General features: G+C 35.4%; 1 protein-coding gene across 1 annotated transcript in view; it reads right to left on the bottom strand.

The window, feature by feature from the left end:
* Nucleotides 1-18,279, bottom strand: part of SDCCAG8 (SHH signaling and ciliogenesis regulator SDCCAG8) — a 104,798-nt gene that overhangs the window by 81,293 nt on the left and 5,226 nt on the right. The window contains 10 exon segments of the mRNA XM_066178519.1: nucleotides 724-858; nucleotides 3,142-3,294; nucleotides 5,921-6,059; nucleotides 7,775-7,963; nucleotides 9,694-9,758; nucleotides 11,124-11,264; nucleotides 11,559-11,684; nucleotides 12,088-12,201; nucleotides 15,674-15,756; nucleotides 15,861-16,025. Of these exon segments, the coding sequence (XP_066034616.1) occupies nucleotides 724-858; nucleotides 3,142-3,294; nucleotides 5,921-6,059; nucleotides 7,775-7,963; nucleotides 9,694-9,758; nucleotides 11,124-11,264; nucleotides 11,559-11,684; nucleotides 12,088-12,201; nucleotides 15,674-15,756; nucleotides 15,861-16,025 (1,310 nt within the window).

The following is an 18,279-nucleotide window of genomic DNA, read 5'->3' as shown; positions in this document are numbered from 1 at the left end:
CACTCATTTGTCTTTCAGTTAGAAATAAAATGAAGTTTCTAGTAAGTTGGGATGACTTTTTGCTGTGAATTTTCTGCCATACTTTTGCCTCTTTCTATCAGCCAGGGCAGCAGGGGAAGACAGGAACTGTTGAAAACCTCTCCTGAAATTTCTAGAGGCCCAAAGAATAAACTGTTCCTCAAATCCTTGCAGTTAACAACTTAATGACACTCATTAAGGCTCTTATTGACTGAGAAACGTGCAAAAGAAAGCACCCAAGAGAGATACAGCTACCTAAGATGCATATCAAGCTGTAATTCTTAACTAGAAGATGTCTCTGTAAGAGCTCTACTATCAATAGTACTGAATTAAGCAGTATACTACATGAAAGGTCTAAAGGAAAGAATTTGAAAACCAGTGATTTGATACAGCTCCTTTTATTTTAGCACTGCAAGTCCCACAGGTAGCAATTAAGGACACTGTTGAATTTTATGCTGTCTCCCTCACACCAAACTCAATTCTTTACTGAAACACTGGGATAGTGTTTTATATAGTGACCCTCATAGGCTGCCAAGTAGAAAAGTTAGCTTCTGCATGACAAAGTGACTTGGAAATGGAAAAAGTTGTTTTTTTATTCCTGCAGCTGGGAAAGGTGTAGGAAAATGGACAGGGTAAAAATTCTCTTCTTTCAGGGTACAATGATAAGGAAAACCAAGCTCAATACTCCGTTATAAATGTGCTTACCTTATTCATCTCCATTTCATGAGATGCAAGCTGGCACTGTGATTCTTCTAACTGGTTAACCAGAGAATTCTTTTCCCTTGTAATTCTCTCTACTTGAGCCTCCAAAACAGCCACATCCTTAGACAAAGCTGTCACCTGAAAAAGTCCAAGAACACTGTAATGATGCAATATGACCAGCCACATACAAAATACATAATATTAAAAATTTAATAAAAAATCAAGTTTGTACAATAAAAATATGTGCCATATTATTAATAACAGAATACAGCAACATTGTTTTATTAATAGGTTCACTATTTTTAATTTATTTATCATACAGTAGTTTATTTGAAACTTTTCCTCAACTGCACTAATCTCCAGGACTTGTTAATATGGACACGGTGTCAGAAGCAGCTGGCTACATTAGTTTTGCAATATAAGAGTACTATTTAACGCCACCTTATCCATCCTTATGTAGATTGATTCAAGCCAAATCGTGTTCCTCCAGCTAAAGAAAACTGTTGTTGCAAGCACAGATCTTAAATTAATTTTCAAGTTCAGAAAACATTTCAACACTATAGATCAAAGCACACTGTTGTGCAAAACTCATATAGAAATAGTATATTAAAAATTCTAATGTAATTCAGATGAAATTCTGCTGAATGATTAAAACATGTAACAATAAAACAGAGACAGTGAACCTTCAGATATTTAGCCCTGAAGCTTACTAATATAAGTGGAAATAATGGTGTCTGACAGTTCTAGGTTAACTTTCAGAAATTCAAAGCCAAACCTAGAGGATTATATATTCGTAACTATTTTTCGTTCCTTATACATCCACCTGATTCATGTATCATGCCAATTCTCCCCTTCAAACAAACAATTTCATAAAGTAAACAATAAAATATTCAGATGACTCTTGACTTGATCCACAGTATACCATTTCTACCTCCTCATAATCCTAAAACATAAAAGTAGTTAATAATATGTAGGTATGAATCATTAACATAGATCATCATTTTCTACAGTCATCCCATATCTTTAATTACCAGACATGACATCAGCATAGTGCCACTTTATGTTGTTTAATCTATATGCAGGATTTTAAAAACAACTACAACTACCTCAAGTGGGAATTGGTTCCAGTAAAATGCATCTCAGTGGGTGATGAAATACCAACTGATGTGATGACATGGAGTGAAATATTCTATCAAAAAAAAGGCATGAAATGCTTGTCTAATAGGCTGTATTTTGGAGTGAATACACTGCTTTAAAGCAACACTGTAACAAAACAAGTAACTTAATAAAAGGGATAGCTTCTAATAGATAGCAAGGAGTCAAACAAGGAATTGCTTAATGATGTCTCGAGTGGAAGGTTGTTTTTTTAATTTCAGTTTCCCTGGCAACAAGATCACTGATTATCTATCAGTTCATGTACTTAAATATCACTTAGTCCCTATCACTGTGCTTAATACCTGTTTTTGTATCTGGAACTGGAGTCAAAGAGGTTTTTTTATATACACTTAAATGGTTTATTTTGCTCAGTCTGTGCTCTCCGGATTTTTAGAAATAAGCCATATTAAAAGAGTCCCAAAAAATAAGAAAAAGTCTACAATCAGGAGAGAAATTCACTCTATTGTATCCAGACTTCCACCAGCAATGGTTGAAGACGTTGCAGATCAAACAAGCGTGAAAACCACTAATTCATGAAGTACTTTTCTCTCTACATTTCTTTCCATTTCAAAGACTTTAGAAATGCCTCCTCTATCACAGGCTTACTACTGTTAGCTTGAGCTTTCCTCTGTAGACTCCATTGGACAGAAAACCCTCATGTTTTATATTCAAATTACAGCAGCATCTAGAAGTCTAAACCAACATTATCAAGACTATCACAATGGTCACGGCATAAACAATGAGACAGATTCTGTCTCAGAGAGTTTATAAACATTAGGAAAAGTGAGAAAAGAGATTCCAACACATTTCTGCAGGTGGGAAAACTGAACATATGATAAGATCACTTTGAAATTATGATATTGTAACATTAACGTATATGTAACATCAAAGTAGCAAAGAATCCTAAATTTGACACATGCTAACTTCTGAATGCTTGCCTTGGCAAACCAAATAATAATTTTTACAAAAGAGCTAGGTACAAACCTTGCATCACATATTACTTAACCCTTTCTTACTCTGACACAGTGGATTAAAATACTATGCTAACTAAAATAAAGTGCATAAAATCAACAACCTAGTATGTATCTAGGGACACAGCACAAAACCCAGTTGTTCAAACTCAAAGAATCACATATCTACCACTGCTTTAAAGAAATGGTAGAAGTGACTGAGACCCAAAACTAAAACTACAAGACAAGCAAACAGAGTTTCAAGAGGATGATGCACTCACTGTAATACACAAATAGAAAAAGAACCAACTCATACCATTGCTGCCAAGTCCTCCCTTTCCTTCTTCATTTCTTGCCGCAGTGCTTCTTTTTCATCAGCCCTCTTATTTAGCTGAGCAGCCAACTCCTTTTCAAGATAATTCTTCTGTCGTTCCATCTCACTTTTCAGCTGCTCACAGTGGACTAGAGCCTAAAAAACCCCAATTTGCGTAAGTGAAAGAAACCTAAAATTTTTAAACAAACATGGTATTTATCTAATACCTTCAAAGTAACCGGTTTGCTATTATAAATGCCTTTTTTTAAATGCAGTTATTATGATGTTTATACATATCCCATTGTGTTAACATCTAGAGTAGGACTAACAAAATGAAAATGGATGTGTTTGTAGGTATATACATGCCCTACTGTAACTGAGAAATTTAATTGCTTTTAGTAATCATGGCAAAGATGGAAGCATTTTTCTGTGTGTATTCTCCAAATAAACAGCCGTTCTTCTAAAACTGTGATTATTTGTCTTACATTTAAAATATGAAATTCCTGAATGCACATCACTAGAATCAGCCTCCAGTATTTGACTCCTTGCAAAGACATTGGTTACTGTCTAACTAAAGAACTGAAGGAAACATTAATAAATGTATGTGCACTTCCACTTAATCTTCTCCTGAAGTAAATTACTGAGTGCAGAACGCTAAAAAACCTGAAAACAGTCAGTAAAGATACAAAAGAGTTTGACAAGTAAGTTTCAGGATTGTCAAAAATTAATTCTACTAAATGCCTCATACCTACTTAATTTCAGGTGCTAAAACACAGGGTTATAGATGGGTTCTCTATCAAAAAAAAAGAAACATTAGTTCAAGAACACTCTTAAAACACTGACTTCACTATCTTCTAAAAATGCTAGGGAAAAAATAAGATATTTATCCAATTATGCTGCTATTATCTCTGCCAAAGTCTAGAACTTGAGTGTTATGTCAGTTTAAATCAGAAACACACTACTCCATTACAAGTAAATCCAAGTATTCAAAGCACCCTGAGGGGAGCTTTGCTAGTCCACAAGTAAACTAGATTTAATTTCAACATTTTACTCACGTCCAGCATATCCTGTTTCAAAGAAGCTAGAGTAACATCCCTTTAGGAATTCTAACTTATTAGCCTTTATTTTCTTTTTTTTTTTTTTAACTGCTTATTTTTCCTTTACCTAAAGCCAATCCCCTGTATTTTTTTTGGCTTTAGACTGTTCATGAGGGGGGCAAGTTAAACCATGTTTTTTTAGGGAATGTTTTAACAGTCTCCATTAATTTTATGGCAATTTTGTGGGACCCTCTTCAGGGTCCCTTTCCTATTCACAAGTCTGTCACAGTGACAGAATTCCTCTGTTATGGCATTGAAACCTTTTCTGTAGGAAAGAATCATCAACTTCAGCAAACAACTGCCTGCATTAAAATGCTGTAGCTTGGTAGGCATCTAAACCATCTAAATGCCACTCCAGAAGAAAGTAGTTGCATTAGTTGCATTTCAAGAAGAAATGTCTATTTTGTTAGCTCCACTGTTCTGACTACACAATAAGCAGTTCAAACAATTATATTTTTATGACATTTGTGTCGAAAATACATTCCTGATTGTGCTTCAACTGTATCAACTTAAACATAACAGATTCTCCTTCCTGCTTTATGCAAATAAGCAAGAGGCCACATACAACAGAGACAACCAAAAGATAAGAAGAAATGATGGTTTTAAATGATGAGCACCTGAAGTTAGACTTTGGGTCAACATGCTGATGAAATTGCAATTATAGTATTTGAAAGCTTAATGTGTTAACTTCTCACTTTTGTTACGTGGACTGCTCTATGGGATTCCATGCTAGTTATGAAGAAAAACAGCACTTAAGTGTAAAATAGGACTGGGGAAAAAAAAGGATGGTTTTGTACTTACCAAGAGCTATACCAGTACTTGTAAAAAGGCAAAATTAATGCAGTATAAGTAAAAACAAAATTCCTGTTCCTTCATATTAAAACAGTTCTGGGGCACGAAGAAAACCCAGACTACTATTCAGCCTTGTAGACAAACAGGCAGCACTTTACACAAGCCTACAAGTACACACTTCTCTTATAGCACTATATAAATAACACCAATTTTATCAATAGAACAATTATATCAATCTCGTTTGCATTCAATTACAAAAACCAAACCAAAGCAACCCTCTCTCAATTCCATAGTAATTCACTAATAGTACAGTAGATGTCACTAACTATCAAGGAAATAATTTAGGTCAATATAGGTTGACTGTGTACGGAACTAGGGCTAACACAAGCATTAGATCAAAACTGGTTTTATCATTATTATTTACATAACACCAGAAGCTTCCTGCAGGTAGCATTAGACAAGACTTCTCATCTTCAAAGAGCTCTGATAGTCAATCAGTTCTTGCACTGCTCTTATCTGAGGCAAAGAAGAATTGTTTGTAAGCATTTTAACTATTCTTTCCAGAGCAGGTCAGAAATGTGATGTCAAAATTATCCTCTTACATATCATGAACATCTTGGAAAATTCTACAACTCAATTTATATCACCTAGCTTGTAAAACTACATCAATTAAGAAATGCAGCACTCCTCATAGGATTGATGAGGATTTAAGAACTTGAATACAGAATTCATATTACTGCTCAGAAACAGTCACATGGTGCACTTGTTTTAAATCTACATCATATCAACATATGAAAAAGGTCTTATGCATGTATTCTCTCATTAGCATGAAAATTAATTAACATTTGCATTAGATCGGAACACTAAAAGCTCTAATTTCATGATGGATTTACCTTAGTTTTTTCAAAATTGGCCTCTTCTGCCATTTGCACAGCATGTTCGACTTGCTTACAAGCATTAGATTCTCTTTGCTGCATCTCTTTCATGCTTTGTCTCACTGAAACAAGTGCATCCATCAAGTCATCTCTTTCTCTGCATATTAAAAAAAAAAACAAACCAAAACCCAGATACTTCTTCTATATCTATATCTATATCAACAGGTAAACCAAATATAAAATATAAACAGATGAAAGACTTAAGAGTGGTAAGCAAAGCACGACTAAAACTCATGAGTGAAAGACAGCATGCTGCAAGCTTGGCAGACACTGAAATATCATTTGCTTGACAACCAGTCCTTCATTTCAGAAGGATGGACCATTAGAAAAGCTGCCAGTAAAGAGTGCAGATCTCAAGTCACTGATATACTGAAGCTGAGCACATTCTGTTGGCATAACAAAACAGGGATCCATGCAAATAAAAAAAAAGGCAGTATGGAATTACGCGATCATTAATAAATGTAAAAGAAGGAAAAAAATAATAAAAAGGAAAGGTTAGGTTCAACAAGTAATTGCTAAGTGTATCAAATGACAATGTAAATCCATTTGCTGCAAACTGGAACTAAGCCAAGCAATAGGACACCTGAATTCTACAACTTTTCTGAACTTTTGTTAACTAAGACACTAGAATCTGTACTAAATGGTAAAGCAGAGTTGGTAAAACTGTAATACTTAACTTCATTTTTTCATTATGTTGAAATATTAAAATCTTTTAAATTAGGTTTAATAGTGTGTGGTTTAGGTGCAGCTCAAGACTCTGGCTGAAAATTGTAGTGTTCTTAATGTTGTGTGAAATCGTAACACTTTTTTTTTTGTATTTGCCAGAGACATAGCAGTCATACTTGGAAATTTCATTTCATTTTTGAATTGGATAAAGTTCCTTTGAAAATTCCTACTGGAATACCCTTGTTTTTAATAAACTGCACCACAAGTAGAGGTAGCTTCCAGATTTCTTTAAACCTCCAAATGAAATAATGGTTTAAGATAAAGAGGTCAGCTCAAATCTTTTATTTCAAGCTAAGTATAATATAAGAGGACAAGAATGTACTGATTTACGGCTTGTTCATATTTTCCAACATCTGTGACAGATAATTACTTTAGTTACAAAAGCAGATTTTGAAACATGACTTCTCAGCAAGACAGCTTTGCCAGAAAATTTTTGGACTAGATAATAGAAAAAAAATACATAAATCCTGACAATAACCATCTAGTGCAGAGGGATAGTGCCCACTTGACTGAGTCCACATACATTCTGTATCCCTTCAGTCTCCTTGCTTCTAACTGACCCACTATTCCATCTCAGGCTCATTCTAATACTTCAGAAATCCTAATTCTAATTCTATTCTGACCTATTGTTGATGTATCTGAAAAGTTCTCCATATATAAGGAGAATAAAGTGGAGCAAGAAAAACATCCAACTGCAGAAGTATAATAAACTTTTGCAAGAAATAATCTATCAAAACGCATGGACTTGCACAATCTTTGTGCAGACAGAGTGAAGGACTTGTTTGTACAAAAAGTGCAGGAAAAACAGACTGTAAATAGTCTCATTATCTGATCAGCCCAAGGTATCATAATAAGAGGATAACAACTAAAATTCTTTCCCAGTTGAAATAAGTAGCAAAGCTGTTGTGGATTTTGAAGTGGTTGGGACCTATATCCACTGATTTCAGCATTATGACTCCAGCTTAGGAGTGTATTGTTCCATAAATGCACATCTCTTTACAAAGGTAACCCAAGACAGTGAGACTTCAATGGTTCAATGCAAGCAGCCATAGTTCTACTCACAAAGTACACAGCCCCACAACTTACCTCATCAGCCTCTCAATGGTCTGCACGTGAACATTACAGTGAGTCTGGGAAAGAACAGCCTCATGCTGGGCACAGTTCAGGCACAGACCACCAACCTGGCTAGAATTTCGGGCTGACAACAGTGACTTCTGGTGTTTCAGCCTCCCTTCCAAATCTTTGCATGTCTTCTGAGATTCTGAAAGGTCTTTTCTAGAAAGAAGAAATAAAAAATATTATTTGTGAAATTACATATTTCTACAAGTCATATTCATGTATAATTTCTAACTACAAATGTAACCTAAAGAGAACTGTAAGAATCCCTGTAGTGAACATTATTTTTACACATTTCAGTAGGCTAAGGAAGACTTTAGCAGAGAAATAACAGCTGAACTGCAAATGAAAATTATTAATAGACAAAACAATACTGTGTTAATTTGTTTCTTCCCCCATAGTATCAGAAAATATTGAAGTTAAACAGAAAACTATTAGAGGAAAAACTTGTAGGCTTTCATTTTGTCTGAACAGGTTATAATATTAATTAGCAAAAAACACTATTAGCTGTATAAATATTTCAATACTCTAACAATTTTCTGGTTTTATTAATAATATCACTAACTTCATATTTCTTCTCTACTCCCTAAACAAGAATCCAGATGCAATCAGCACATTCACTCAGATCTAGCAATACACACAACTTGAGGTCAAACACATGTACAGAAAAACAGGCTAAGATTTTTACTTGTCTCCAACATTTTTTACCAGGTGCTCGGAAGAATTTTCTCCAGAATTTGCAAGCATGTGTCAGGCTGGGGAGATAGTAAGCCATCGGAATGTTCTCATCAGGAAGTTCCAGACAAATGCGCACTGTGCACATATAGATCAATTTGACAAATTGTGCAATGAATCCAAAGCTTTGGGTTTGTTATGCAGGCCATCTGGGCAGCATACACATAGGAAGTCTGACACATTCTGGTTGCATCGGATTTACTGTGCACATGATATATACACTGCATGCATTCTTATTTCCATCTGGAAAATCTTCTGTGCACTTTTTCCAATTTTAGTACTTGGTCTATTACATATAACCTACTATAACCTGAACAGAATTTGCTCTGCATAGATCCTTAGACAGCCCTGGTCCAGCACACCTATTGTTGGAAAGTCTTTTCCAGAAATAAGCAAGTCCTGTGTACATTCATCCTTGAACTTAAAAGGGAAGATATTCCCACTGAAAGTGAGTAATTTCTCACTTCAATAAAATTTAGCATTGCAGAACTTCCTGTTTGCAAGATCATGCCTCAGGAGAAATCAGAGGCTGGATAATGTACTTGAGGAGCTTCTGAGACAAGTTTAGCCTCCAAAAATTATTTTGGAATAAATATAACACTTGAGGTGAAGGGGAAAAAAATGGATTATACAGCTGAAATTAAAGATCCTCCTTTACATTCACTAACAGGCTTTGCACATTGCAGGTTTCACCAATGCAGAGAGCATCCTTTTAACTTGTCTCCCTATCAATAGCTCTTTTTTACACACAAAACACTCTAGTGTTTTCAAATATATGAAATCACAATTTATTTAGGGAAAAACATAATTAAAAAGTGGTAGAAAGTAGCTAATTATGGAAGTTGTCACAAGCTAAAATTGTAACTTCTCTTTTTTCTTTGACTGGTCTATTTTACATGACTTTTTTAGGGGATAGAGGGTAAAAAAGATGTTTTATATTGCTACTATTTCTATAAAGTAGCAGTACATTCAATTTTGCTACATTTTTATTTGAGAGAACTAAATAGAAAACCAGTTTTCAAGGGACACTATCAGGAGACACAACATTCAGACATTCAGGCATTCTCTTCATTAAATTCAAATGAAGAGTGGTTCCTGCTGTTAGGCAATGACAATTTATTAAGGATTACTTTAAGAAAAAAAATTCACTTTACCTTAGAGACTGTATTTGAGCGTCAAGGATATTGACTTTTTCTTGATAAAGAAGTTTTAGATTCTCCTTTAGAAAAGATGGGAGAAAAGATATGTCTTGCTTTCTTCATAACAGTCTTTACAAATAAACCTAGACTGTACCCACATTCTTTTCCCCTGAGGACATAAACCTGTTGATGTACTAGTGGCTGAGAAACCTAAATATTTCACATTTCTGGAAGTCTAAAAAGTGAACAACCCTCCCATTCTTTGTTTCTAAATAAGGTTTTTTGCCAGATCCTCATATGGTAAATTGTTTCAATTCCAACTGCAGTCCTCAGTTGTCTACAATGATTCACAGAAACTGATGATCATGTCTCAAGTCTGCTCTTGCTCTCCCACAAACAGCAGATATTAATACATCATTATTAAGAACTTCAAGTACAGAAGGTATTTATTTATAATACAGCGAGTTACTCTGATTACCTGGTCAAGAATTAGGTCTATGAATCAACCACATCCATGTAAATACAATGGTGGTAACAAACCAGATAAAGCACGACAAATTTAGCTCACTATGATGCTTAGAAAGAAGTCACAATCAACATGATTCTCCTGATTTAAATGTGGCAGATGAAGAAAAGAGCAATTAATGTAAAAAATAGCTTCCAAACAACTGCAGGCATCAGCGACCACTGAGGTCTTCAGTTCTAATATAATAGTACAAAAAAACCAAAACTATATTTTTCTATGAAAAACCCCAAATCCCATATAATTAAAGAATTAAAGTAATGTATAAATTCCAGAGTACACAAATGCAAATGGATAAAATATATCAAAACTTTTCAATTAGCCAATTTTTTTCCCAAAAGGTTGCAACACTACTCCACTACTTAAGAGCAAAAGGAAAATTAATATCCTCTGAACCTAAAAGTACAGGAAGAGACAATATCATCTCTAAATTACTAGGAGTCCTCTGTATCTCTAAAAGCACAAGGTGTGTAATTCTGGTAAGGGGAAGTAGATTGTACAAAGCTACTTTTGTACCTTACTGAGCCTATGCTGCTCCAGGAGCAGAACAACTCATTATGAAAAGAGCTTGTGTGGAGGGCTACATAAATTACACCAGTTAGTTCCCACCTACTTGGGCCCTGCGTTACTCCTAAGAATCTCCAAAGTACAGTGAAGCCATCATATTTAAACAAGAATCATCTCTGGGAAGTCATCATCTGCAGATGCAACCTGCCATCTGTGTCTAACTGCACAGTAATATTATTTAGGGTAAAATGAGAAGATGAGGTTTAAGAGAATAAAATTTGAGCTCAGATTAAGGTTCAGTCAACTAAAACAACTCCTGTGTCTGTTACCAAGTTGATCATCAGAGCTGGAACAACAACAACAACACTGAACAGTTTTTCAAAGGTAGGACTCTGTGAAGAAAGATAATACCAACCAGCTCTACAGGCCATTTTGCTTTGTCTCCGGAAGCTGCTGTACCAAAAGCCTGATCTTTGTTATGTTCTGGTGATGAGGTGACAGGCTGGTGTGTGCTACAGTCTTTACCACCTACAGGCCAGGAGTTCTGAGTATTTGCCTAAAATAAAAGTATTAATGCTTCAGTTATGATTATGTAGGCTGTTTTTTAAACAAATGTACTTCCTTAAGTATTGAATCTTACAACCTTCAGTAGAATACAAGAACCAATACACAAGTTAAATAGGTTAGCAACCTAAGATAATAATGTTACCCAAGGAAATCCATGTTTACAGATTCTCATTAAATTTTGACTAAAATTCCATTTGTGGACAACCATTTGTATACCCTTCCATAAAAATAATCTGGCAAGACCCTTGAGCACTGATTAAAGCAATAAAAATTAAAAACTTACTGAGGCATCTAGAAGAGTTTGTTCTCTCAACACATATTCTGCAGTTAAGAATTTCAGCTTCTGATGGAGTTCCTCATTTTCCAGTAAAACTGCCTGTTCTTGATCTTTCACCCCACACAACTCCTCCTATAGGATAAAGGAATTGCATTTAAAAGGCTCTTTAAGATGGCCATCAATATTGAGATGCATCTTGAGACCAAGAGTCAAGACTAACATTTTCAAATATTTTAACCCTTTTAGAGAGACTAAGCATACTCAAAAGACAGTTTTTGTATTTTTGCAGCTTAAATTCCCATAAATCTTCTTAAAAAAAATGCTGATTTATATTTGTGATAGGACATAAAAATTTCTTTAAAGACCCTTAAACACCAGATACCAAGACACAGAGTAAGGGATCTACTGAACTGCATTTGGCTCAGTTTTGGTCATTACAGCAATCAATCTCAAGTCAAAGTCTAAGTTGCTTTTAATGCAGTTCTTCCCATCTGGGGGATCAGGGTTTTAGTAGATCAAATATGTTGTCTCATACCTTGTAAAACTTCACTTCTGCTTCCAAATGGTTAATGTACTGTGACTGATCATTGATTATAGGAACAAGATCAGAAAGGGCTGGTAACCCTGCAGGCACAGCTTCTGGGGGTTTCTGAGGGAAGAAAAGAACAGCGTGTGTTATGTTTTGATTTTCCATTATTGCAGCAAGATGTTGCTTGCACACAGAATACAACCTACAGTTTTCTTCTGGTAAGGCTTCAAAATGCACACAGAGTTGTTAGCAGAGTCTTCTCAGAGGAACAACAGCTACATTTCTAGCACTAGTTCACACTTCTGAAGAAAAACAAGTATCTTTACGCATCTCCCTGTTTTTGAAACACAATTCTAACACCTATGATTTTGGGTCAGAACCATACCTTTTTGTGCAAAAATATTTCATGATATACTTCTCAACTATAATTGAAGTCTAAAAAAGATCAAAGATTCAGAAACCCACACCCTTGTTTTTAAATATTACTTTTGAAATATTCACCATTCCAAAAAAAAAAATTAAAAAAAAAAACCAAGAAAAAACCCCAACAAAACAAACCCAAACAAAACCCCACAAAGCAAAATTTTAAAAAAGTAAACCAAGCTACTAATGGCTGTCTATTACATCTACTGGTTATCTTATCTACAGGTTCTGCCAATAATGCATTAAAATTCCTTGTCCAATCCTTATAAAGGTATAATCCTTCAATTAGGATGAGTTGAAAGTTTCTAGCAACAAAAAACTTTAAGTACAATTACACCAAATATAAGTATAGGCTGTTTTAAAGGGGGGGACACTCTTGAAATATATGGAACCAGGATTGCAGAGAAAAATGAAGGATATCCAGAACCATCTGAAAAAAACATCCCTTTAGAGAAGGAATTCCAAATTTGCAACACATTCTGCCTGGCGCAGTAGACATAAGCCCCATGCTCTGTTGACTCAGAATTTACCTTGATTTAAATTCTTAATCGTAACTACTTTATAGATTTTTTGGAAAGAGGAACCGCACTTGTTAAAGTATATATAGCCTTGATAATATTTGTAAATCATCTGTTGCTCTGGCTCCTATTCATCTGCCCCTCTTCTTTGAAAGCATAATAAACAACTTGTAGCTGAGACCTCCAGCTGCCTCCCTGACGAGATTACACCACAGGAGTGTTAGAAAATATGGGAAAACTCAATTTCTATTCAAATTTTTTTCACTGAAAACCGTTCTAATGTTTAAACTGAGAAACATCACTGTAATGTAAACAATAGGCTAAGGAATTTTTCATTAAAAAGAAAATAACAAAGTATATTTTCTCAACACAAAAAGAACAGAAGACCTCTGTGAGATTTTTTACCTTTTTAACAACGTAATTGTCATAAATTGATTATAAATTGATTTGGGATTTTTTAATTTATGTTCTCACAATATAACATGTAGAAGGGTGAAAGAACAGAGGTCAGGGAAGCATGAATTTAAATTAGGCCTAATATTTAAATCAGAACTGAAAGATGCATCTGATCAGTAGGAATAACCAAATAATTATGCCTGAGTCTCAGAAATATTGTTCGCATTAAAATACTTAATACTGAAAAGAATTTATAACATATAAATGCTTAGCAGCTTTAGAAGCCAGCATTCTAAACGGTGACAAACAGTTTTGCCAACATCACAAAAAAATTGGCCCAGCTTGGACTTTTCCAGAATGCCTCAAATTTCAAGCATCTAAACCACAGAAAGAGAAACTTTGCCACCCTATAAACTGGCAGGAAACAACAGGAATCCATCACACCTCCAGCTATAACAACAGTATCAGGAACAGAGGCTGGGTGCAGCTAGGTAAGCCCAAACCCAGCCTGCAGAACTGCAGTTGTTACATGAAGCAATCTTGCTGGGCCTTGACCTCAGGTGATGAAGTGTAGAGCAAAAGGAAAATTTCTGCCTAACCGTCTGGGTGTAATCCAAGAAAAGATGTACTCGTTCCATGTCTATTGCAACTTTAATCAATGGGCAAGAAAAGGGAATTTTGTTGTGACAATATTACTTATATGTATGAAGTGTGGTAAAGGTTACTGAAGAGTACAGTTTTTGTGAAATGTTATACTTAGCTATAGATCCTGCAGTCATTTACTATTCAGCAGTCATCAGGTATTTCAGCAACACTCAAGGCAAAAGGTTAAGGTTACTCATAATCTACGTATGCTTTCCTTAACCTTTAGGAAATTGGTTTCCTCTTATACAAGAAGCATTTCTGCAGTATCCAGTAAATCAACAAACAAGTCTGTGTTTTATGAAGGTTTGGGCTTTTTTTTGGTGTGTGTGCACTTTTGCAGTTCAGCATTTTTTTGAGCTTTACACGTTGTCTGCCTTCAGAACTCTTTCACATCCTCAAGCAGATGGAGGACAGCTGCAGAGAATAAAGCCACCACTTCACAGAATGTCTCTCACTGGAAACCTCAAGAGGAACAAATGGGACAATGCTGTACCAACACAGTAAATTCCCATTTTTTCCTCTGTTTTTTCCTCCATTCTTTGATCCACTCCCTGAAAGCACTATCCCAAGTATCTTAGATAAAAGCGTTCCATTTTCTAAATTTTCCACTGTACTAAAACTTCCCAATATAAGTAGAAAATTTCACATAAGATGGAATAAAAGATTCCTTCCCTCCCTTCCAAAGCTAAATACAAACTGATACTGATTCATGTCATGCCAAAGTCAACCAATGATGCATCAATCCCTTGAGCTACAAAACACTAACTCTTTCCTATGACATTATGAGGCAAAATACCTGGCAGGACAACCATACTAAACTCGTGGATCTTAGAACCCTCAAACACGTTAACTTCAAATAAAATTCCTTAATGTCAGGACAGCAGAGCTATGCTCATTACACGGGCTGAAAGTGACACAGTAGGAATACAGGCTTCAGATTATTCTGCTGTTAACTTTGACAGCAAAGAGCTGCTTGTCTTGCTTAGTATAAACCAAAAATATTCAGTGTAGGCCATCAAAAGATAAAGCTGCAACAGTGCCTTTGAATTATTTTTCTGTAGAGATTCTAGCAACCAGCAGCTGCTCTGTAACTGAACGGTGCATCACATGTACTTTGGTGCAGTTCTGCTTCAATGAAGCAGCATCTGAGAAGCCCTTGTAAGGGCATGAACAAACTTTGACAGGGACCACTGTATTTTGGCAGAGACCTACAAAACCTGGTTTTGCATGAACGCCTCTAATTCTTTCAAGAAAAAGCATAAAGCATAAGAAGGACACTGAGAATCCTTAAGGTACAATCAAAGGAAAATAGAGGCTGTTTTTTCAGAAATTTTTCCTTGTTGTATATCCCAAGTGTTTTCAAAACAAAAAGGATGGACGACCACGCTGCATGGTCAACAAAAAGGGGAGAATAGTCTAAACCCTGTATTATAGATGCCTTTTTCTACCATTATGGTCACAAGGATATCAAATTCTGGTCATAGCCTCAGGAAGCTCCTGTATTTAAAATTGTAAAAATGATTCAATGTTTCTTTTTTTCTCTGTATACTATAAAATCAACATGCATGCCATTTATTCAAACAACACAACTGAAACCAGAAGAAACATACATGGAATGACTTCTTCCTACTTGAGGGAGACTCTTCACTTTCCATTCTTTCTTGGTGTTCCAACAAAATTTTTAGTTGGTTAACTAGGAAGAGATAAAAACCATTGTAACCAATAATTACTTTTTTCATTGAAATTAGTATAATTTCTAACAATGTTTAAACCATTTGCTTTTCAGAGTAATCTTACCCACGTGACTTTGCTGCAGTTCCTGACTGGCTGCGTTCCCACAGTCATCACCGGCCCTGTCTGCATTGTCACTGCCCTCATCCACAGAGGACTGGTCAAATCCAGGGCCATCATCACCTTTTGCCAAGGCATGTTTCAGCTGAGAGATGCTTTCACTGGCACGTTCTAAAAAAAACCCAACCACATCATTAGCCACAATAAACAACATAAAAGAAAGGATTTACTAGCTGATATTTCAAATGGGAAAAAAAACACGAGAGTACTACAAGCATTCAGCATGTGTCTAGCTTGACTACTTGACCTAAACTCAGCACTGGAAGCAATTATCTAATGCAAACTGCCAGAAAAACGACTATATTTGGAAAATACTTACTAAATACTAATTTTTCAGAGAAGAGCTATACATAGTATTTTAGCCCCTCAATACATTAGGACACTGAAGGTGCACAAGTAATAATATACTTGACCCTAAAATATTTCCTAGCATATGCACCTTCCATACTTTTCAATGAACCTAAAGCTCATGCTACATTTTCTACAATATGCAGGACTGGAAACCAAGAAAAATGTTTTTTGCATTTTAGTGATGCCACCACACATTATTACAAAGCAACGTGTCACACCATGAGACAAATACCTGAGTAAATGAAGTAATAACTCAGCAAACCAAGCCACCATAAATCATTTATTTAATAAAGACCGATGACTTCTGAACACGTGTGAAAAATAAATAACAACACACACTATTCTAGAAAAAAAGACCCAACAAACACAACAGAAAACCTCTATTCAGAAAAATATAAATATTTTCAAGAATATGGGCTTAGTTTTAGATAAGGACAGATCTAGTTTGCAGCACTGGACCTCAGACAACTCACTTATTACTTCTTTTAGGTAGAAATGCTCACAGAGCAGCAATTTCACTCTTGTGAGCCAAGCTTATAAGGAAACACCTTCTACTGGAACTGCTACAGTAAGAAAAACAGTAACCTTTCCAACAGATGTCCTTACTTAATTTTTACGTGCTTGTAATTTCTAAATTGATATGATGCATAAATAACTAAAAATATTTCTTGTCAGTGGCAAAAACCCCCTTCAAATAATAATCACAGCATTTGCTAGGTAGAATTCAGAAGACATGCCTCAGAGTGTAGGTTGCTGTAAAAAGTTAATAGCTCTTTTCTTACAAATAGAAAGGAAATAGCAGTTCAAGTCAGAAAACAAAAGCTAGATAAGTATTTGTCCTCACTCCATGTTTTTCAAGTTCACATCATCTTGACTGAAGCTCAGAAATTTATTTTTCCCCATTTTAATGGTTTTCACTGTTTTTCCAGTCTTCTCTACTTGGTAGTAATTTACCAACAACTTATAAAATATAAATAACCTGCAAAAAAGCATTATATTTAGGAATATGTTCTCAGTCCAGTAACACTCTCTTTTTAGCAATGCTAATTATTAATAATAACCTGAACCATTTCTGACCTATTAATCTTCTCTCAGCACTTATTTTTAAAGCCCAGTCATCTTATGGCTCACACTGCCATTTCTGGTTACTCCATCCTTTAATGAATTTAATGTAAAAGAAGACACAAAAAGCATATTTAAACAGTCATAATTTAGTAAAACAAATCCAAATACCATTCACAAGGCAATGACTCCAAAAAGAAGGGTTTAGCTCGAATATTTCACTTTTGGCATACTTAGGCTCTTCATCCTTTCTTGAGCACTCCAGGATGCTATGGGGGCTGAAGAGCTAATCGAGAAATGGCAGAAGTATCTCACTGATGCAATGGCTTAGGCATTTAGCAAACTATGTTGCAACCATTTGTTGCCAAGAAGTGTTCAATGTCATTTGTCGTGTGGTGTGTCATCCGATAGCAATAAAGTTCCTTCATTTCCCCATTCCTTGCAGATGTCTGCCAGAGAACCCCAGAGTGCCAGCATCTGCTCCCTAGCCAAGGGACAACCAACAAAACAAAACAAACCAGAACCAACCAAGCCCATATATATTGGTTTTCCCAGAATTTGTCTCTCTCTCTCTTTGGAGTATTACAGCTTCTGAACTCCAAGTTCTTACTTCATCCACAAAGATAACATAGATCTTCTAACACTCTGTCCTCCTTTCCCATATACATATAGGGCAGTAGTAGTGCAACACATAAAAACCATTACTGATGGCACACTGATGCAATTTTTTTTTTTTTTTTTTACTACACTTTCCTACCTCTGAAATAACACCACCACATCCTGGAAAGTGTCATCTAGTATTTGCTTAAATTTCTTAAAAGCTTGCCTATTTCCAAATTACTAATGTTGCTGTTATAAGGCAAAACACTCACCACTGGGAAACTGGGAATTAGGAGGTCCCAGTGGTGTGGCTTTACATTCACCAGATACAAAAGATCCAACATTTCAGTAG

Source organism: Chamaea fasciata, unplaced genomic scaffold, assembly GCF_029207755.1.
Source record: "Chamaea fasciata isolate MVZ Bird 193981 ecotype frontalis unplaced genomic scaffold, bChaFas1.0.hap1 SCAF_3, whole genome shotgun sequence".
NCBI classification, from domain to species: domain Eukaryota; kingdom Metazoa; phylum Chordata; class Aves; order Passeriformes; family Sylviidae; genus Chamaea; species Chamaea fasciata.
This window is presented reverse-complemented; position numbering and strand designations above follow the sequence as displayed.